Source organism: Salvelinus alpinus, chromosome 29 (genome assembly GCF_045679555.1).
Source record: "Salvelinus alpinus chromosome 29, SLU_Salpinus.1, whole genome shotgun sequence".
Classification (NCBI taxonomy): Eukaryota; Metazoa; Chordata; class Actinopteri; order Salmoniformes; family Salmonidae; genus Salvelinus; species Salvelinus alpinus.
In genome coordinates this window covers 16,215,082-16,237,237 of record NC_092114.1, presented here as the reverse complement: position 1 = coordinate 16,237,237, position 22,156 = coordinate 16,215,082, and the positions used below count along the sequence as shown (strand labels likewise).

The following is a 22,156-nucleotide window of genomic DNA, read 5'->3' as shown; positions in this document are numbered from 1 at the left end:
TCTGGTGAAATAAAAGCAATTATTGGTACCATTAACTGTGTTCGAAAAAACATTTATATCCACGAATATTGACCACGAAGATCGCCATTTCCCCATTCCACTATAATGGGGGATCGATGCTGTTTTCTAAAAACAATGCCGGCAGTACTGCGGTCGGCCTTCAACTCAAAATGATCAATGGAAGGGAGCAGTCATTCTCCCCTGGTTCTAACCCGCTGAGCATACTCTGGAATGTGCGTTAAGTATCTCCGCCCTTGCTACGCAAACTGCGGACAGATGTTTACGACTAGACTGGTGGAGTTACGTATAGTACTTCCAAATTGCCATGTCCTCGCTGCTGACACAGATTGAGATTGAGAGGAACCAATGGGCGCCTGGAATGTCGAAGCCTTGTCCAATCAGAAGTTCACAAATTTGGGACTTCTCTTTGTGATCCTCCTAGTCCCTCCGTTTACAGTACATCTTTAATTTTTGTTGCTGCCGAAAGACTCCGAAAAGTAGAAACAAGACTAATTTGACTGATTCTACAATTGGCCGCTTGACGGTAAGCGATCAGTGTTTATTTATCGCTTTTTTTCTGAAGTTAATATAGAAGTATTGTTTTCTCCGACGATTTTCGGACATAATGAGGGGCGCTTTCAACTTTACTTCCTGCTAAACTGACAAGGCCGAGAGCCCAAGTTTCATGTCAACTTCCCTCGCCGTGACTATTGTAATGCAGTTTCTGGGTGTGTTTCTATGCTTAGGACTCAAAACAGGTCTCCTTTTTAGATGAGTTTTTATTATTATTTTTTGTCAGGTACAGAGTTGGGATAGGCTGTCTTGCTTTTGTGTCAGTGTAAAAGTCATGACACACTGGCGCACTCCATTGTAGGGTGTCGCTACACTGATGCACTCAACTGTATTGTATATAGAAATAGGTGTTACATAGTTTGGGCGATGGGACATCTGGCTTCATAACATCCTGTTTTAGTCAGGAAGTTTTTTTGGTCTGTTTACGTCATACCCAACGCTTGTAATCAACCTGTAAATATTCATCAAATGGGATCAATGAGCTTGCCTGTCAAGTGAAATGCACCGACCATTAGTAGCTACTGTACCCTGCTAGACAGTTGGCTAATTGTTTTAACTCAATAAAAGTGCTTTATAGTTTATAGAGTGCGGAGACAGTAAATGCACATTAGTGTTTACTGGAAAAGCCGAGGAGAATTCACTTAGGCTGTGGTTGTTCTAATGGGAGTTGGTGTTGACTAGAGCGACCCCGTGTGGCTGCTGGGTACATTACAGTATTATGGTGCTGGAGTTGATTGAGTCGAGTTTCATTCATTCCCTATCGTGTGTGTGTGTGTGTGTGTGTGTGTGGATCCTCCACCACCATATTGTTTGCACTCCTCTCAGATGTATGCACATTGAAATGGGGTTAAGGGAAGAGGGGAAGGACCAGAATAGAACTAGGCTGTGGTTTTGGTTCTGCTTTAGTCGTCTGTCTGCTAGTCAGTCACATGGTGCTTTATTGAACGGAATGAAACGGTGTATAGAAATAGACTGTCTAGAAATGGAGCGTCTCTAATCTACATCACAAAGACACATCCCACTGTGGGATGTCTGATCTAGAAAACACATTTCTATCAGACCAGTAAAGTCTTCTCTATCTGACCAGTGCTAGCTGTCTCTCTTTCTCACATGCTCCCACCCCCTCGCTCCTCCTCCAGGGGAAGCCCACCGCCCCTCCCCCCCCTCCCGTCACAAAATGCCGTTGGTGACGAGGAACATCGAGCCTCGCCATGTGTGCCGCCAGGTGCTCCCCAGCACCATCCGCAGCGAGCTGGAATGTGTCACCAACATCAGCCTCGCCAACATCATACGCCAGCTAGGCAGCCTCAGTAAGTCTCTGTGTGTGTGATGTGAGTTTATACCTAGGGAAGTGCTTAATGAAATGTATGTATATTGTACTATGATGGTGTGTGTCTTGTTATGTAATCATGTGTGTATGTAGGCTATAAATATACATGTGTTTGTGTAGGTAAGTATGCAGAGGATGTGTTTGGAGAGCTGTTTGTGCAAGCGGGGGCGTTTGCCATCAGGGTGAACTCACTGGGTGAGAGAGTGGACCGTCTACAGGTGAAAGTCACCCAGCTCGACCCTAAAGAGGAGGAAGGTAAGAGACTGACATTATGCACAGGGATGTAACGATCAGTCCCCGGTTCAAATGATTTAAGATATGAGTGCATCGGTCCCCGGGTTCAAATGATTTAAGATATGAGTGCATCGGTCCCCGGGTTCAAATTATTTAAGATATGAGTGCATCGGTCCCCGGGTTCAAATTATTTAAGATATGAGTGCATCGGTCCCTGGTTCAAATGATTTAAGATATGAGTGCATCGGTCCCCGGGTTCAAATGATTTAAGATATGAGTGCATCGGTCCCCAGTTCAAATGATTTAAGATATGAGTGCATCGGTCCCCGGTTCAAATGATTTAAGATATGAGTGCATCGGTCCCCGGGTTCAAATGATTTAAGATATGAGTGCATCGGTCCCCGGGTTCAAATGATTTAAGATATGAGTGCATCGGTCCCCGGGTTCAAATGATTTAAGATATGAGTGCATCGGTCCCCGGGTTCAAATGATTTAAGATATGAGTGCATCGGTCCCCGGTTCAAATGATTTAAGATATGAGTGCATCGGTCCCCGGGTTCAAATTTTTATTTATTTATTTATTTAACCTTTATTTAACCAGGTAGGCAAATTGAGAACACGTTCTCATTTACAATTGCGACCTGGCCAAGATAAAGCAAAGCAGTTCGACACATACAACAACACATAGTTACACATGGAGTAAAACAAACATATAGTCAATAATACAGTGAAAAAATAAGTCTATATACAATGTGAGCAAGTGAGGTGAGATAAGGGAGGTGAAGGCAAACAAATATATGTATAAATAAATAAAAATATAAAAAGGCCATGGAGGCGAAGTGAATAAAACACAGCAAGTAAAATAAAAACTAAAAACACTGGAATGGTTGGTTTGCAATGGAAGAAAGCGCAAAGTAGAGACAGAAATAATGGGGTGCAAAGGAGCAAAATAAATAAATAAATAAATACAGTAGGTAAAGAGGTAGTTGTTTGGGCTAAATTATAGATGGGCTATGTACAGGTGCAATAATCTATGAGCTGCTCTGACAGCTGGTGCTTAAAGCTAGTGAGGGAGATAAGTGTTTCCAGTTTCAGAGATTTTTGTAGTTCGTTCCAGTCATTGGCAGCAGAGAACTGGAAGGAGAGGCGTCCAAAGGAAGAATTGGTTTTGGGGGTGACTAGAGAGATATACCTGCTGGAGCGCGTGCTACAGGTAGGTGCTGCTATGGTGACCAGCGAGCTGAGATAAGGGGGGACTTTACCTAGCAGGGTCTTGTAGATGACCTGGAACCAGTGGGTTTGGCGACGAGTATGAAGCGAGGGCCAGCCAACGAGAGTGTACAGGTCGCAGTGGTGGGTAGTATATGGGGCTTTGGTGACAAAACGGATGGCACTGTGATAGACTGCATCCAATTTATTGAGTAGGGTTTTGGAGGCTATTTTGTAAATGACATCACCGAAGTCGAGGATTGGTAGGATGGTCAGTTTTACAAGGGTATGTTTGGCAGCATGAGTAAAGGATGCTTTGTTGCGGAATAGGAAGCCAATTCTAGATTTGACTTTGGATTGGAGATGTTTGATGTGAGTCTGGAAGGAGAGTTTACAGTCTAACCAGACACCTAGGTATTTGTAGTTGTACACATATTCTAAGTCAGAGCCGTCCAGAGTAGTGATGTTGGACAGGCGGGCAGGTGCAGGCAGCGATCGGTTGAAGAGCATGCATTTAGTTTTACTTGTATTTAAGAGCAATTGGAGGCCACGGAAGGAGAGTTGTATGGCATTGAAGCTCGCCTGGAGGGTTGTTAACACAGTGTCAAAAGAAGGGCCAGAAGTATACAGAATAGTGTCGTCTGCGTAGAGGTGGATCAGAGAATCACCAGCAGCAAGAGCGACATCATTGATGTATACAGAGAAGAGAGTCGGTCCAAGAATTGAACCCTGTGGCACCCCCATAGAGACTGCCAGAGGCCCGGACAACAGACCCTCCGATTTGACACACTGAACTCGATCAGAGAAGTAGTTGGTGAACCAGGCGAGGCAATCATTAGAGAAACCAAGGCTGTCGAGTCTGCCGATGAGGATGTGGTGATTGACAGAGTCAAAAGCCTTGGCCAGGTCAATGAATACGGCTGCACAGTATTGTTTCCTATCGATGGCGGTTAAGATATCGTTTATGACCTTGAGCGTGGCTGAGGTGCACCCATGACCAGCTCTGAAACCAGATTGCATAGCGGAGAAGGTATGGTGGGATTCGAAATGGTCGGTAATCTGTTTGTTGACTTGGCTTTCGAAGACCTTAGAAAGGCAGGGTAGGATAGATATAGGTCTGTAGCTGTTAGGGTCAAGAGTGTCCCCCCCTTTGAAGAGGGGGATAACCGCAGCTGCTTTCCAATCTTTGGGAATCTCAGACGACACGAAAGAGAGGTTGAAGAGGCTAGTAATAGGGGTGGCCACAATTTCAGCAGATAGTTTTAGAAAGAAAGGGTCCAGATTATCTAGCCCGGCTGATTTGTAAGGGTCCAAATTTTGCAGCTCTTTTAGAACATCAGCTGACTGTATTTGGGAGAAAGAGAAATGGGGAAGGCTTGGGCGAGTAGCAGAGGGGAGGGCAGTGCTGTTGTCCGGGGTAGGGGTAGCCAGGTGGAAAGCATGGCCAGCCGTAGAAAAATGCTTATTGAAATTCTCAATTATAGTGGATTTGTCGGTGGTGACAGTGTTTCCTATCTTCAGAGCGGTTGGAAGCTGGGAGGAGGTGTTCTTATTCTCCATGGACTTTACGGTGTCCCAGAACTTTTTTGAATTTGTGTTGCAGGAAGCAAATTTCTGCTTGAAAAAGCTAGCCTTGGCTGTTCTAACTGCCTGTGTATATTGGTTTCTGGCTTCCCTGAAAAGTTGCATATCACGGGGGCTGTTCGATGCTAATGCAGAACGCCATAGGATGTTTTTCTGTTGGTTAAGGGCAGTCAGGTCAGGAGAGAACCAAGGGCTATATCTGTTCCTGGTTCTAAATTTCTTGAATGGGGCATGCTTATTCAAGATGGTGAGGAAGGCATTTAAAAAAAATGTCCAGGCATCCTCTACTGACGGGATGAGATCAATATCCTTCCAGGATACCCTGGCCAGGTCGATTAGAAAGGCCTGCTCGCTGAAGTGTTTCAGGGAGCGTTTGACAGTGATGAGTGGAGGTCGTCTGACCGCTGACCCATTACGGATGCAGGCAATGAGGCAGTGATCGCTGAGATCTTGGTTGAAAACAGCAGAGGTGTATTTGGAGGGCAAGTTTGTTAGGATGATATCTATGAGGGTACCCGTGTTTACGGAATTGGGGTGGTACCTGGTAGGTTCATTGATAATTTGTGTGAGATTGAGGGCATCAAGCTTAGATTGTAGGGTGGCTGGGGTGTTGATGATTTAAGATATGAGTGCATCGGTCCCTGGTTCAAATGTTTAATATACTGTATGAGTCCATCTGTCCGCAAGACCCCAAACCGATCCAAATGTAGCATGCATCGGTCAGAAATTCGATTCAAACATTACGAAATTCGATTCAACATCTTCGGTTCACTTAAACGTTTTGCTCCAATGACTTCCTTTCTACCTTCTGAAAATACCTCGTCTTTTGTGACAATTGCGTCCTCTCCTTTAGTGTCGAACTAAGACGACAAGTCCTTTTGCATGCTGAACAACCCCAGGCAATGTTAGTTGGTATTTACATTTTTTTTTACTGATTTGGTGGTTAAGGGCTTTTCACTGTAAAGTCTACACCTGTTGTATGTGACAAATACGATTTGATTTGACCAATAAGAGTTAGGCCTACCCCTGATCTGGCTCATCTGAGTGTTAAATGGCTTGCGCAGTATTAAGCTTTGAGTGACAACCAATGAAATGTGTTAGATTATTTTTTATTTTTTTTCATTGCGCTGTTGGAAATGGTGTTTTACCTGAATAAAAGTAGCCTAACCTATTCAGGTACACCATCAGCATTAGTTTTGCTTTAAACAATCAGTGTATATGGTCATTTTTACATATAGAGGATAAAATCGATAATTTCATTATCACTTTTGCTATGGCCGAAGCAGGAGAGGAAGACAAGCTCACTCCTAGTCCTTCGGCTTCCAAACGGCCTAAACCATTTGATTATGAGACAGGGGTGAAATGCAAAGTTAAGCTTGATATTCATTGGCTATGTCATAGCACATTTTGTTAAGATGCATATTTATACATTACTTGCTCTTAACACTTAAAAATATATTTTTTAAAGGCTAATTAAATAAATGCAAACATTGCTCCCCCTAACTGATAGTGGGGTGGTGGATGCCCAGTTTCCCATATGGCTCAGCTCAGTTACCCACATACACTATAGACATATTGATGGGTTCTGATTTCTTATTTATGAAATATACTTATTAATTTCACTGAGGGTGAGAGGGTAATGTATATTGTTTACATTATGTCAGGATATGTTATTGTTAGCCATCAGGTATCCTATGGGAGGAGAAGAGAAACGGTCTGGTGCCCACATACACTATAGACATACACCACACACACACACACACACACACACACACACACACACACACACCCCAGCTCGGAGAGGCCCAGCTCGGAGAGGCCCAGCTCGGAGAGGCCCAGCTCGGAGAGGCCCAGCTCGGAGAGGCCCAGCTCGGAGAGGCCCAGATCATGAGCTCCATCAGCAGCAGATTTTAATTTAGAATGGAAATATAAATGTGATTTTGCAACAAATGTTAGTGTGTCGAATACTATCGCATTGAACCTGAATCGCATCGATTCGTTCCTCTAATCAAACCGAATCGTTTCAAACTAAAACGTATCGTTCCTGTATCGGAGACCATGTATCTAGATATGTATCCAATCGTCTTGAAAGGGAAATATGCACATCCCTCATTATACACCACGGGGGCGTTTCCCGGACACAGTTTAAACATATTCGACTAAAAAACTATTTCAATGGGGAATCTTAATTGAACAAGATTTTTAAGTTCCTAACTGGTACGACCTATGTCCAGTAAACCCGCTGCATGTTACATAAAAACAGTGCCCTGTGTTTAGTTTTCAAGTCAGAATTCAGTAGATGTTATGCAACAGATACTGTTTGCTTCTGTCTCAAATACTAATCCTAACTCTCTCTCTCTCTCTCTCTGTCTCTGTCTCCTTCTCTCTTCTCTATCTCCAACCTCCCTCAATCAATCTCTCCCAGTCTCTCTGCAGGCCATCACCCAGAAGAAAGCGTTTCATAGTAATCTGACTCAGGACCAGCAGTTATTCTGTAGACCCTCTTTACCACTGCCTGTACAGGAGACTTATCTGACCTGTAATCCTCCTCCACCACTCAACAACCTCAGCCAGTACAGGTACACACACACCTCAACTAAGGGGAGGATGGCTCATAATAATGGCGTGAATGGTATCAAACACGTTAACTTTTCCCGTTCATTTTATATATATCTCACTACATGGCCAAAAGTATGTGGACACCTGCTCGTCGAACATCCACTCTTCTGGGAAGGCATTCCACTAGATGTCGGGACATTGCTGCGGGGACCCAAAACCATTAGTGAGGTCGGGCACTGATGTTGGGTGATTAGGTCTGGCTCGCAGTCGGAGTCCAATTCATCCCAAAGGTCTTCGATGGGGTTGAGTTCAGGGCTCTGTGCAGGCCAGTCAAGTTATTCCACACCGATCTCGACAAACCATTTCTGTATGGACCTCACTTTGTGCACGGGGGTATTGTCATGCTGAAACAGGAAAGGGACTTCCCCAAACTGTTGCCACAAAGTTGGAAGCATAGAATTGTCTAGAATGTCATTGTATGCTGTAGCGTTAAGATTTCCCTTCACTGGAACTAAGGGGCCCGAACCATGAAAAACAGCCCCAGACCATTATTCCTCCTCCACCAAACTTTACAGTTGGCTCTATGCATTGGGGCAGGTAGTGTTCCCCTGGAATCCGCCAAACCCAGATTCGACTGTCAGTCTGCCAGATGGTGAAGTGTCATTCATCACTCCAGAGAACGCGTTTCCACTGCTCCAGAGTCCAGTGGGGGTGAGCTTTACACCACTCCAGCCGACGCTTGGCATTGATCTTAGGCTGCTCGGCCATGGAAAACCATTTCACGAAGCTCCCAACGAACAATGCTTGGTGCTGACATTGCTTCCAGAGGCACTGAGTACAACATTTTAATGCTCTTCAGCACTCGGCGGTCCCGTTCTGTGAGTTTGTGTGGTCTACCACTCCCCTGCTGAGCCGTTGTTTCTCCTAGACGTTTCCACTTCACAGTAACAACACTTACAGTTGATCAGGGCAGCTCTAACAGGGCAGAAATTTAATGAACTGACTTGTTGGAAAGGAGGCATCCTATGACGATGGCACATTGAAAGTCACTGAGCTCTTTAGTAAGGCCATTCTACAGCCATTGTTTTGTCTATGGAGATTGCATGGCTGTGTGCTCGATTTTTATACACCGGTCAGCAACGGGTGTGGCTGAAATAGCCAAATCCACTAATTTTGAAAGGGTGTCCACATACTTCTGTGTATGTAGTGTACTTTCTGAAGGAACTGTGGCTGGCTAGACTAACATTCTAAAATGTTTAGCTGACACGGCTAATTCAGTGACGAACTTTCACCTCTATTCTACTATTCTTACACTTTCTTTTTGGGGGGGGTCGGGGGCCCTAAGCGACCCTGCACACACACACACACACACTGATATTGTCTGTTGTCATGATTAGGGACGATGGGAAGGATGCTCTGAAGTTCTACACGGACCCGTCTTACTTCTTCGACCTGTGGAAAGAGAAGATGCTGCAGGACACCAAGGACATAATGAAGGAGAGACGCAAACACAGGGTAACACACACACACACACACACACACACACACACACACTTCAATTCGACAGTAGTTTGTTTTTGGACTGTTGGGAAATGTACGTCCTCTTCTTAAACACAGTATTTAAATGCACTTATAGCTTTGTTAAACACTCTTTTCTGTTTATTTTTTACTCTTCCCCCCCCCCTCTCTCTCTCTCTGTCTCTCTCTCTTTCTCCCTCCCTGTCTCTCTTTCTCCCCACCTCTCTCTCTTTCTCACTCCCCTCTCTTTCTCTATCTGTCTGAGTAGAAGGAGAAGAAGGACAATCAAAATATGCGGACTCTGAATCCCAGAAAGATCAAGACCAGAAAGGATGAGTGGGAACGACGCAAGATGGGGGAAGAGTTTGTGGTACCCAAGAACGACATGGGGTGAGAGATGAAGAGAGAATGAGAAAAAAGAGAGAGCGATGGAGAGAGAATGAGAACAGGGGGAGGGAATGAGAACAGAGAGGCTATATGAAGTGGAGAAGGAGAGAGAGAGAGAGAGAGAATATGAAGGAGGGAGGTTTTGAGTCTGTAGGGGAGAGGGTTGTCCTATAGAATGGTTTAATTGTGGTGTCTTGTCATTGATCAAAATATATATTTTTTGTTGTCTGTGTACCCATGTATCTTGGTGTGTAGAGAATCTCTTGAGGGTCTGAATGGCAGTATTGGTTCAGGAGAAGGCTGTTACTCCCCTGATGGTTTAGACCAGAGTACAGGGTCGTACGCCTTCGATCCCGGCTCCCCCCTCCCTCCCCCCGCTCCCGATGACTTCCTGCCCCCTCCACCCCCAGACATGACGTAAGTACAGGATGGAGGGGAACAGTGTTTGCACCTCATCATTTACCAAATACTGTCGTTTTTAACACAGATTTTATGCTAATTTAGCATTAGCGTCTACTCGCCAGTCAACACCCTTCATCTCCAGTGGTCAGACTTGTTTGGACCAAGTTGTTTGGATGCAGAGCATTTTGGAGAATCCGCCCTGTTCCTAATCCATCCCGTGCGCTCTCATTGGCAGGTATGACGGACAGTACGGAGCACCAACCCAGAAGCGCACCAGCGTTCTGAGCCCCACACACCCTCCTCCAGCCCCTCCCATGACCTCTTCTGCTTCCAGTGGCTCCCGGCCCAACCTGGCCCCTCCCCCTGCCCTGCCCCACCTCCCCCTCCCCCCTCTGGCTTGGGAATCCCTCCCCCTCCCCCCTCTGGATTTGACTCCTCCCCCCCTGCTCCCCCTCCTCTCTTCTCCTCTGCCTATCCCTCCCCTCCTGCCCCACCTTCCCCTCTCTCCCAGACCACCATCTCTCCGCCTCCTCCCCCCTCTCTCCCCCAGGGTGGTGGCGCACCTCCTCCTCCTCCTCCCCCGCCTCCCCCAGGCCCTCCTCCCCCCTCTTCTGGCCTACCTCCTCCCTCCTTCTCCATTGGGGCTCCCCCTCCTCTCAAACCCACCCAGGTTCAGCCAGAAGCCCCCGCTGACCCTCACAATGACTTGCTGTCAGCTATCCGGCAAGGTACGACACACACACACACACACCACACACACCACACACCACACACCACACACACCACCACACCACACACCACACACACACCACACACACACCACACACACCACACACATACATAGATAGATACTAGTACACATAAACACATCCAAAACGCCCCCACCACCACCCCCCTGCTCTCTCTTGCAGGTTTTAACCTTCGTAAAGTGGAGGAACAGAAAGAACAGGAGAAGAAGGATAACTATGGCAACGACGTAGCGGCCATCTTGTCTCGCCGTATTGCTGTGGAGTGCAGCGACAGCGAAGACGACTCCTCGGAGTTGGACGATGACGATTGGTCCGAGTGAGGCCTCCTTTACCACCACCATCATGGTCTTCCTCAGTCCTCCTCAGAGAGAATGCATCATGTCCTTTTGTCATTACTTCTTTATAACCAATGATCTGAGGAGTAGAGGGCCAAAGAGAAGTGTGTCCTCTTCTACACTCCTGTCTAAGCCAGTCACATTCCCTGTGTGCCAGTCACATTCCCTGTGTGCCAGTCACATTCCCTGTGTGCCAGTCACATTCCCTGTGTGTTTTATGTAGAACTTAACTGAGAGCCGATGACTTCAGTATGGAGAACGGTCCAAATATCAAAAACCCAATTATTTCTAAAGGGCACATGGCCAAAGGTGTGTGTGTGGTAATGAGAATTATATTCAGATAGCATAGTATACCGTATAAATATTGATCCTTACATACATACACAGACACACAGTCCCATAATGGTATAACTGATGAACTGTGTTTATGTATTAAGAATAATATTTTACTTTATGATAGTTATAAGATGTGCTAAATAAGACACACCGGAAGTTTTTTTTTAATGCAGTTTTTGTTTTTTTCCCCCTGTCTTTCGCTCTGTTGTTGGCATGGGAATGGCTACCTAGGTGACGGAGGGACTCATTAACAGGTGGGGGGGGTAGAAATATAATGTATTTATATATAAATAGGGGGACGTTCAGCTGAACAAAAATGTCTAAACGTTCTGAAATGTTCTGATTCAGCTCTGGCTCAATAAAACCATGTCCCCAGTCAGTCAAAACATGCTCTGCCCAATAAGTGATCCCTCTCTTGCCCTAGTCCCGCCCCTCCTTAAGTGCCTTTGCTTTTCATGTTTATGTGCGAGGAGGATGAAGTTACCCTCGCTGATCTAGGGTCAGGTTTGTCTCGTTCCCATCGCCACAGGATTGGATGACGCGTCACTGATCTTAGATCTGTGTCTGAGACAACTTGGATCGTCCTTCTGTTTAAGTGCCTTCTGTTTGTTTTAAATCCAAAAGTGTAAAGCCACAATCAGACCTGAACGTGTTATTATCCAACCACCTGTTTCTGCTTGTCCTGTCTGTCTCAACTTTATTAGTGAGGATTATTACAATAATAAAGATACAATGAACTACAGTGTTTTGTGTGTCAATGAGTTCCTGTCCAGGTTTTTGTCCACGTGTTTTTCTTTTCTAAGTCCAGATGTCCAAGATCCTCCTATAGAAGAACGTGGAGTTGGAAATGTCCATCAACATCCCTTGCCAGTCCCTGAAATGGAACCCCCAGTGGAAAGAAACGGAGAGACCCAGAAACACGTGGGAGTAGAGGAGACCAGGCAGAAATAACAGACCTGGAAACTTGGCACGAACTGAGTGGGATGGAGGACATTCTTCAATGGGCTGTGCCCCTTCTAGGAGCCAAGTGCTTCAAGGCCCAGTGCAGAACATTTAAATTTTCCTGTTTAAAATACAGTACCAGTCAAAAGTTTGGACACACCTATGAATTCTAGGGTTTTTCTTAATTTTAACTATTTTCTACATTGTAGAATAATAACGAAGACGTAAACTATGAAATAACACATGGAATCATGTAGAAACTCCAAAAATGTTCAACAAATCAAAATATATTTTATATTTGAGATTCTTCAAAGTAGCCACCCTTTGCCTTGATGACAACTTTGGTATCATTACCAATTGGATGGGAACCTACAGCCATTTAAAAGTTTGTTTTTGGACAATAATTTCCTCAAGTTTAGATTCTAATTGTGTCTGGTCAAAGTAGTTTTTATTGATCTGTTTGTCAGTGTCGACAGAGTACGCTGCTACCCTGTCGTGTTAAAAATGAATCTACTAACATCTCCAGCCATTTATAGTGTAGTAGAACTGCATATTTTATTTATCTAGTCAGTTAAGAATAAATTCTTATTTACAACGACAGCCTATACCAGCCTAACCCAGACGACGCTGGGACTCCCAATCACGGCCAGATGTGATAGAGCCTGGATTTGAACCAAGGACTGTAGTGACACCTCTTACACTGAGATGCAGAGCCTTAGACCGCTACGCCACTCAAGAGCATGAAATATATGAATAAAATAAAGAGGAATCGTATCTGATATAGCCTAAAGCCCTGGCTTCTACACTATATACGTTGAGCCATGCAATGAACAGTCTTATTTTGCAAACAGTTACATTAGCTTAAATTATGACTATCCAATCTACTCATCACATTAAAAATGGCAGGTTATATTACACAAGTCTGCAAATACAATGATGCATGGAATACTTTATTATAAAAGGGCATTTTTATGTTGAAAATTAGCTTCCCCAAATTTGAAACTCACTCGTTGCTGATGAATGTACTTAATTGTTACCCAGAAATGTTTTGATATTGAGATAAAAATGGCTGTGTTGGAGCTTTAAGTCAGTTGTGTGTGTGTGTGTGTGTGTGCACGCATTTGATCGAGTAGAAGGAGCGAGACCCAACTCCATTTTTTTGCATACAAAATAAATTCACTTTTATTCTGAAGTAGAAAAAGACAACATTTGTACATTTTATAAAAAACAACATTGTGCAAACTGAAACCTTTTTCAGAGATAGTCACAGTGCCTTTGACAGTGCCCTTTCTAAGTGCTCCGCAGTTCACCGACAGCAGCATCGTATATAGTCCCACCAAACCATCCAAAGGCTTAAAATATAATATCTTATAATAGTATCATTGTATAGACCCACTTTCCCGTGCTCCTAAAGCATGTATGTTGGATCCAGATGAATTACGTTGGACCTCTGTGATTGCATCAGACTGGATGGTCTACACATGTTAGGTGAGGATGAGGCACATGTTAAGATGATACAGTACGTCAGATTTTATTCCAGCTGATTCCAGAATGGCTTGTCTTCTGGAACAGTACATTCTCATTGCTTCTTATCTGAAGTGCAAGTGATGATGATGTTCTCTATTGGTTTTTCACGTATATGGGGCAGTCTATGTAGCTGTGTGTGTGTGTGTGTGTGTGTGTGTGTGTGTGTGTGTGTGTGTGTGTGTGTGTGTGTGTGTGTGTGTGTGTGTGTGTGTGTGTGTGTGTGTGTGTGTGTGTGTGTGTGTGTGTGTGTGTGTGTGTGTGTGTGTGTGTGTGTGTGTGTGTGTGTATCTCCATCCTACACATCAACAGGCCTGTGTGTGTTGTGTCTGTGAGGACAGCAGGCGTGCAGCAGCACCAGTCGTATGTCTCTGTTCCTCAGGCTATACAGTAGAGGGTTGAGCAGAGAGTTCCCCGCCGCCGGCACTAGCGTAGCGTAGGTATACAGGGGCGAGCTAGATGCGTCACCCAGCAAACCGTAGAGGGCGAAGGGCGTCCAGCAGCTGACGAACACTCCGAGGACTAACAACAGCCGAGAGAGTCCCTTACCCCGGCCCCCGTGCTTGCTGGCATACGATTGGTCGTCAGGCAGGAAGTGCCTCTGCGTGGCGATGGCGTGGGCGTGCCTCCTTGCGACACGGCAGATCCCGGTGTACAGCTGCAGCGTGACCATGACGACCAGAAGGAAGCCGCCGCAGAGCAACGACAGGTATGTCCGGGTCAGGGGTCGCGCAACGGAACAGGTTGTGATGTCATTGAGGCAGTGCCACCCCAGCACCGGCCCCGAGCCGATCAGACATGACCCCAGCCAGACGAGGGCCAAAAGACCAGCAGCACAGCGGCGCGAGTGGCGGGAGCCGTAGGTGAGGGCGTGGCTTAGAGACAGGTAACGATCCAGGGCCACGCCCATCAGGCTGAGGAGGGAGGCCGTCAGGGATGTCGCCAGCAACCCTGACGTCATCAGCTCCGACCAATCAGTGGGCTCCACACAAAACAGGAAGAGGAAGTGGAGGATCAAGGCCACGCCCGCCAGCAGGTCGGCTAATGCCAGACTGGCGAGGAGTAGGAAGACAGGAGCGCGGAGAGAAGGCGTGGCCAAGATGGCAGCCACTACGATGGCATTTTCGGACACGATGAGAGTTCCCGATACGCACAGTGCCACCCCCCATAGGTTGAGAGGAGAGGCCTCAGGCATGGCCGTGGGATCTGATTGGTCCAGCAGGGAAAGATGTGAAGACATCCCTGAACCTGAAGACTCCTCGAACCACACGTCAGAGTCATTTTGGGTCATTATGGGTTAAACACACCACACCTGAGAGAGAGAGAGAGAGAGAGAGAGAGAGAGAGAGAGAGAGAGAGAGAGAGAGAGAGAGAGAGAGAGAGAGAGAGAGAGAGAGAGAGAGAGAGAGAGAGAGAGAGAGAGAGAGAGAGAGAGAGAGAGAGAGAGAGAGAGAGAGAGAGAGAGAGAGAGAGAGAGAGAGAGAGAGAGAGAGAGAGAGAGAGAGAGAGAGAGAGAGAGAGAGAGAGAGAGAGAGAGAGAGAGAGAGAGAGAGAGAGAGAGAGAGAGAGAGAGAGAGAGAGAGAGAGAGAGAGAGAGAGAGAGAGAGAGAGAGAGAGAGAGAGAGAGAGAGAGAGAGAGAGTACAGAAATGTTAATACACATTGTCACTGTACTAATAGTAGCAGCTCTTCCTCTCCTTCTGTCTTTCCTGTATGTGAGTAGTTGATAACCACAGCAGACAGCCACCCTGCACTGGGGCTGCATCTCAATAGTCTACAGTGGCTTCCTCTCCTGGATCTTTGGCCACTTCGGCCATCTGTCAAGAGGTCCGGGCCTTTATGACACAGGAGGAAGGGCACTTGAACTACTGGTCCAACTCAAACTGCTCTCTCAAAGGAGAGACTCAGCGTGCTCCTCACATTGCTCTGGGACCATTCTATTCCATTGCTATGGGACCATTCTATTCCATTGCTATGGGACCATTCCATTCCATTGCTATGGAACCATTCCATTCCATTGCTATGGGACCATTCCATTCCATTGCTCTGGGACCATTCCATTCCATTGCTATGGAACCATTCCATTCCATTGCTATGGGACCATTCCATTCCATTGCTCTGGGACCATTCCATTCCATTGCTATGGGACCATTCCATTCCATTTCTATGGAACCATTCCATTCCATTTCTATGGGACCATTCCATTCCATTTCTATGGAACCATTCCATTCCATTTCTATGGGACCATTCCATTCCATTTCTATGGAACCATTCCATTCCATTTCTATGGAACCATTCCATTCCATTTCTATGGGACCATTCCATTCCATTGCTCTGGGACCATTCCATTCCATTGCTATGGGACCATTCCATTCCATTGCTATGGAACCATTCCATTCCATTGCTCTGGGACCATTCCATTCCATTGCTATGGGACCATTCCATTCCATTTCTATGGAACCATTCCATTCCATTGCTATGGAACCATTCCATTCCATTTCTATGGAACCATTCCATTCCATTTATATGGAACCATTCCATTCCATTTCTATGGGACCATTCCATTCCATTTCTATGGAACCATTCCATTCCATTTCTATGGAACCATTCCATTCCATTTCTATGGGACCATTCCATTCCATTGCTATGGGACCATTCCATTCCATTGCTATGGAACCATTCCATTCCATTGCTATGGGACCATTCAATTCCATTGCTATGGGACCATTCCATTCCATTTCTATGGGACCATTCCATTCCATTTCTATGGAACCATTCCATTCCTTTGCCTGATCTCTCCTCTTCTCTCTGAAATGTTCACCCCCCCCTCATTGATTTACAAGGTATAGAAAGAAATGTAAGACATATGGTGAAAAATCCCTGTCTAGCCTACGTCCATCCAATGCTTTTAAATCCATGAGGGGGAGTGAAGGAGTGCACACTCCAGGGAGAAGGGGGAGAAGACTGCAGCCCTTCTCGTGTCTCCTCTCCACTCTTCTCCTATAGTGCAGTGGGGAGTGTTTTGTAACAGATTTCCAGCATCTTGGAACACCATGTCAATATGCTCTGGCTCTGATAAATCATTTGACGTTTACAAAATCTACACACTACATACCACATACAGACAGATAGACAGACAGACACTGAAAAATATCTTACCTTCTATTAATAAAAAAGACCTTGATCACAATTCTTCCAAAATCAGCTCTGTTCACAGAGCATTCAGGAGACAGTGATGCCGTGATGCTGTCCTTGTGTCTCGGTGTATCGGTATATCGATGGTCGGTTATATCTCAGAAATGGCTTGTCTGACTGTCCCCATCAGAGTAATAACATAGTCTCAGTTTCTCCGGGTTGGTGCGAACACCAGAATGACTGGATGGATCTAATGCGCGCAGGGTTCTTCACTAGGGAAGGTCTGACTGACGTCAGTGACTTCAGCCAATGAGGTGCTAGGAGAGACGGGGGTGTGATGGGGGACTCCTGTAGAGGAATTTCATTCAGAAACATGCGACAGCTTCCTGCCCCTCCCACTGCGGCTTGCCTCGTGTGCACCTTTCCCGTAAATAATCCCCGGAACACTCCTTCCTGACACATACACACACACACGCCACAGTAGAGATTCTGATCAATGTGAATTCATTAGGTTTGGAGAGAGGGCTGACGACTTGAGGAGCTGTCCAAGGTGCTGAAACGCAGCTATGTGCTAGAAATGGCTTTAATCAATTGGTTTGATTGCTTTTGTGTGGAATAAGAACACATTGGAGCTCATACGTGTCGTTTTCTATGCAGAATTGGAAAAGGGGGACAGTTGAAGTGTTTATGTCATTCAATAAGCAAAAGGTGCATGAATAGGATACATAGACCCTTCAGTCCCAAGCTGAGTCACTGGCTACATAGACCCTTCAGTCCCAAGGTGAGTCACTGGCTACATAGACCCTTCAGTCCCAAGCTGAGTCACTGGCTACATAGACCCTTCAGTCCCAAGCTGAGTCACTGGCTACATAGACCCTTCAGTCCCAAGCTAAGTCACTGGCTACATAGACCCTTCAGTCCCAAGGTGAGTCACTGGCTACATAGACCCTTCAGTCCCAAGGCGAGTCACTGGCTACATAGACCCTTCAGTCCCAAGCTGAGTCACTGGCTACATAGACCCTTCAGTCCCAAGCTGAGTCACTGGCTACATAGACCCTTCAGTCCCAAGCTGAGTCACTGGCTACATAGACCCTTCAGTCCCAAGGTGAGTCACTGGCTACATAGACCCTTCAGTCCCAAGCTGAGTCACTGGATACATAGACCCTTCAGTCCCAAGCTGAGTCACTGGCTACATAGACCCTTCAGTCCCAAGCTGAGTCACTGGCTACATAGACCCTTCAGTCCCAAGCTGAGTCACTGGCTACATAGACCCTTCAGTCCCAAGCTGAGTCACTGGATACATAGACCCTTCAGTCCCAAGCTGAGTCACTGGATACATAGACCCTTCAGTCCCAAGCTGAGTCACTGGATACATAGACCCTTCAGTCCCAAGGTGAGTCACTGGCTACATAGACCCTTCAGTCCCAAGCTGAGTCACTGGCTACATAGACCCTTCAGTCCCAAGCTGAGTCACTGGATACATAGACCCTTCAGTCCCAAGCTGAGTCACTGGATACATAGACCCTTCAGTCCCAAGCTGAGTCACTGGATACATAGACCCTTCAGTCCCAAGGTGAGTCACTGGATACATAGACCCTTCAGTCCCAAGCTGAGTCACTGGCTAAGCACCGTTTGTCTCGGATGAATCATGCATTATTATTTGATAGAAAAGTGAGTAGGCTAGCCCATATATATATCTATATAGTCCTACAATGTCCAGGGTTTTTGAAAGATATAAAATCAGTCATGTATAATGTATAATATTTATTATTATTATTAGAATAATAGGGTTATTATCTATTTTGAATCATGATCAGCTGATCGGTTAAGGATGTAGGATATCAGATGATAGATTATTGATCGGTTAAGGATGTAGGATATCAGATGATAGATTATTGATCGGTTAAGGATGTAGGATATCAGATGATAGATTATTGATCGACACATCGGTGAAACCCGGTCCTGGATGATATACAGGGCCTTCTGAAAGTATTCAGACCCCTTGACTTTTTTCCACATTTTGTTAAGTTAAAGCCTTATTCTAAAATGGATTAAATTACTTTTTCCCCCTGATCAATCTACACTCAATACCCCATAATGACAAATTTTAGCTAATGTATCATTTAAAAAAACTGAAATAGTATTCAAACCCTTTACTCAGTGCTATTGTTGAAGCATCTTTGGCAGCGATGTCATGTAATTGTCATATTTCAGTTTTTTTGCAAAAATGTCTATCAACCTGTTTTTGCTTTGTCATTATGGGGTATTGTGTGTAGATTGATGAGGATTATTATTTTAGAATAAGGCTGTAATGTAACACAATGTGGAAAAAGTCAAAGGGGTCTGAATAGTTTCCGAAGGCACTGTATCTAGTAGAGAGGATTCTCTGTTTCCCCGGGTAATAAAAAACAGCTTGCGTGGGCTGCAGTGGTTGCTGCAATGTATCTCCGTGGTTACGCACAGGCCACGGCACTACGCATAGAGGGGGACCTTCGTCCTGTTGTTGCCATAGAACCATATAAGGAAACTGACTTCCGGTTCTCTTTGGGAGAGAAAAGATCGATACCTCACAAAGCATTATGTCATTTACACATTACTGGGAACAACTGTTAGAGGGAGAAGAAGGAGAGAGAGAGAGCATTAGTTAAAGTTGGGAAATGCTGCCTCATTCATCTCCCTCTTTGTTTTTATTTATTCATTTGGACAAAACAATAATTGGACGAAGTGTTAAATCACAGTAGACCTAACCCGCTGAGCTAAAGCCAAGGCAACAACTAGGGGAGCTAACACAAGAATTCAGGTTTCGGGCAAGATTACCCTACACATCCAGTGAATGTGGTTCTCTGAACCACCCCTGTTACACTACCCCTGTTACACTACCCCTGTTACACTACCCCTGTTACACTACCCCTGTTACACTACCCCTGTTATACTACCCCTGTTACACCTGATGGGCTTGTAGACAGAAGAAGACTGAACTACCCCTGTTACACCTGATGGGCTTGTAGACAGAAGAAGACTGAACTACCCCTGTTACACCTGATGGGCTTGTAGACAGAAGAAGATAACTGTTGTTTTATACTGTATTTACCAGTAAAATACTGTAGAGAAGAGACGTATCTATTCATTACCGGCTGGCTGCCCTCAGGTGGCGTTTATGAGCTGTTAACGGGAAGCTCAAGCTCGTGGTGCCGTGACTGCGGATTTTCCTCGGTTATCTAACACACACACACACACACACACTGCCCTTCCTCTCAACACATACACACACACACTGTCCTTCCCCCGAACACACACACACACACACACTTTGACGCTGCAGCACAAATCCATGTGTGGTTTGTGTGAGAGGAGGGCGATGATGTAGAGCAGAAGCAGAGAGGAGGAGAGCAGGCTGGATAGTGTAGGGTGTGTATGTAGTAGAGAGGGTTTTATGAGGTGACGGTGACGTAAAGCGTTATTCATTGCTATGTGCGTATGTGTCAATCAGTATGTTCATTATACAGTTAGAAAAAGTTATGCAAAGACAGGAATTTACAGCACATACATATCTACAAATAAATATGCATTTGACAAAACATACTGTAGGTGTGTCCTGGTCTGTCTGTTCAGTATCTGTAGTATCTGTGTCTGAATGTTAATCAGCGTGTGTGTGTGTGTGTGTTTGTGCGTGCACATGCCTGTGTGTGTGTGCATGCGTATGTGTGTTTGTTTGTGTACCTTTGTGCATGCTTGAATGCATGTTTAAGTGTGTGTGTGTGTGTGTGTGTGTGTGTGTGTGTGTGTGTGTGTGTGTGTGTGTGTGTGTGTGTGTGTGTGTGTGTGTGTGTGTGTGTGTGTGTGTGTGTGTGTGTGTGTGTGTGTGTGTGTGTGCATGCATATGTGTGTTTGTTTGTGTACCTTTGTGCATGCTTGAATGCATGTTTAAGTGTGTGCATGTGTGTGTGTGTGTGTGTGTGTGTCAGAGTGCCAGTGCTCTGAGGTAAACAGGTGTCACTGTCTCAGTGGTGTGTGTTTCAAGTTGGGGGCAAAGCGGATGGCGGTTGCTAGGTAACCAGGTAGAATAGGGCTTGAATTACACCGGTGTCTCTCCCTGTTCCAAATGCAGGCAACTCTTTTCTCCGACCTCATCTACTCTTCCCTAAAGCTAGACACCCATCTCTTATTTTTTGGTGGAGTTTGAGGCCTCTGCGAGGAGAAGCAATATACAACCAACTGAAAAGTACTGCATCTCACATTTGGAACCTTTTGGAACTGTCTAGAACCTTCCAGAACCTTTTAGAACGTTAGAATTGTCTGATCCCTGTTGACGTCTACTAGGAGCCACCTGAGGAACTGAAGCAACTTTTTCGCTTTTCTCTGACTAGTCTGTGGTCTCTACTGGTCTGTACTAGTCTGAACTGGTTTTTGTGGTTTGTACTGGTCTGTAGTGGTCAAGATGCGACGGTTAGAGCTAAAGGCCCTCTGTGCAGCGTTGCTGATCTTTGCAGTGGTGAGCGCCACTTCCTGTCAGTCGGACTCTTCAGGTAGGCGTGCAAATATGTTTGTGGTCTGTCACCCTATGGACTTTCTGACACTCAACTTGGACCCCTCTCTTCTTTTTGGCCACAATTCCTTTTATAGTTGTGTTTCCTCCTTTTCTTGACTCCTTCCCTTGCCTCCTTCCCTTGCCTCCTCATTCATCTGAAATGACATTAAATGTGTAAGAAAATGTAAAATTGGTAGTTTAGTCGACAATGCTTATACCTGAGGGACTGTAGCCCCAAAAATGCCTAGAGATTAGCTCAGTGGTCTAACATATTTGTTCTACATTTTGATTTGGCTTTTATCTGTGTCCCATCTAATATTGGTTGTGTTTGTTGGATGATTACAAAAAATTGGGCCTAAAGGTTTTTTTGTGACAAAAGTTCAAGTAATCTTCAATGATGCTCCTGGGCATGATGTTTGATCTTGAAAGCAGAGGTCATCCCTGAGAGGGTGTGTGTTAGTCTACCGTGGCTGATTGATTGACAATTGTCTCCTCCAATAGACTGCTCCCAGGCTGAGTCATGTGACCTGTGTGTTGGAGACTCCACCCTCAACTTGACTGGCTGTGTCTGGAGTGTCTGCGTGAACGGTGAGAAATAACAGATGAAATAAGAGAGGAAGTCTTAGCTTCTATTCTAAGGGTTTTAGTGAAAATAACAGTGAAAATAACAGTGAAAATAACAGTGAAAATAACAGTGAAAATAACAGTGAAAATAACAGTGAAAAGGGGGACAGACAGACAAAATATCTTGTAAAAATGTATGGCAGTTTTAGAAGAGTTATATCTGTTAGTATTTTCTCCCTCACTCTTTC

General features: G+C 45.3%; 2 protein-coding genes and 1 pseudogene across 2 annotated transcripts in view; 2 read left to right on the top strand and 1 right to left on the bottom strand.

Annotated features, from left to right (window-relative positions):
• The first annotated feature begins 386 nt into the window (after nucleotides 1-386).
• On the top strand, nucleotides 387-11,958 carry LOC139559133 (actin-binding protein WASF2-like; annotated as a pseudogene).
• A 1,354-nt stretch (nucleotides 11,959-13,312) lies between these two features.
• On the bottom strand, nucleotides 13,313-17,047 carry LOC139559125 (G-protein coupled receptor 3-like). The gene is made up of 2 exons (XM_071374858.1): nucleotides 16,841-17,047; nucleotides 13,313-14,994 (listed from the first exon to the last, which is right to left on the bottom strand). Exon 2 carries the CDS (start codon nucleotides 14,971-14,973, stop codon nucleotides 13,981-13,983), a length of 993 nt encoding a protein of 330 aa, XP_071230959.1. The 5' UTR covers nucleotides 14,974-14,994; nucleotides 16,841-17,047; the 3' UTR covers nucleotides 13,313-13,980.
• Nucleotides 17,048-20,868: 3,821 nt separating this feature from the next.
• cd164l2 (CD164 sialomucin-like 2) overlaps nucleotides 20,869-22,156 on the top strand; it is an 8,428-nt gene continuing 7,140 nt past the window's right edge. The window contains exons 1-2 of the mRNA XM_071374383.1: nucleotides 20,869-21,342; nucleotides 21,846-21,932. Of these exons, the coding sequence (XP_071230484.1) occupies nucleotides 21,255-21,342; nucleotides 21,846-21,932 (175 nt within the window). The 5' untranslated portion in view covers nucleotides 20,869-21,254. The remainder of the gene's footprint in view (nucleotides 21,343-21,845; nucleotides 21,933-22,156) is intronic.

Excerpts from the sequence above, each read along its gene's own strand:
- LOC139559125 (XM_071374858.1), bottom strand. The coding sequence starts at position 14,973 with ATGACCCAAAATGACTCTGACGTGTGGTTCGAGGAGTCTTCAGGTTCA.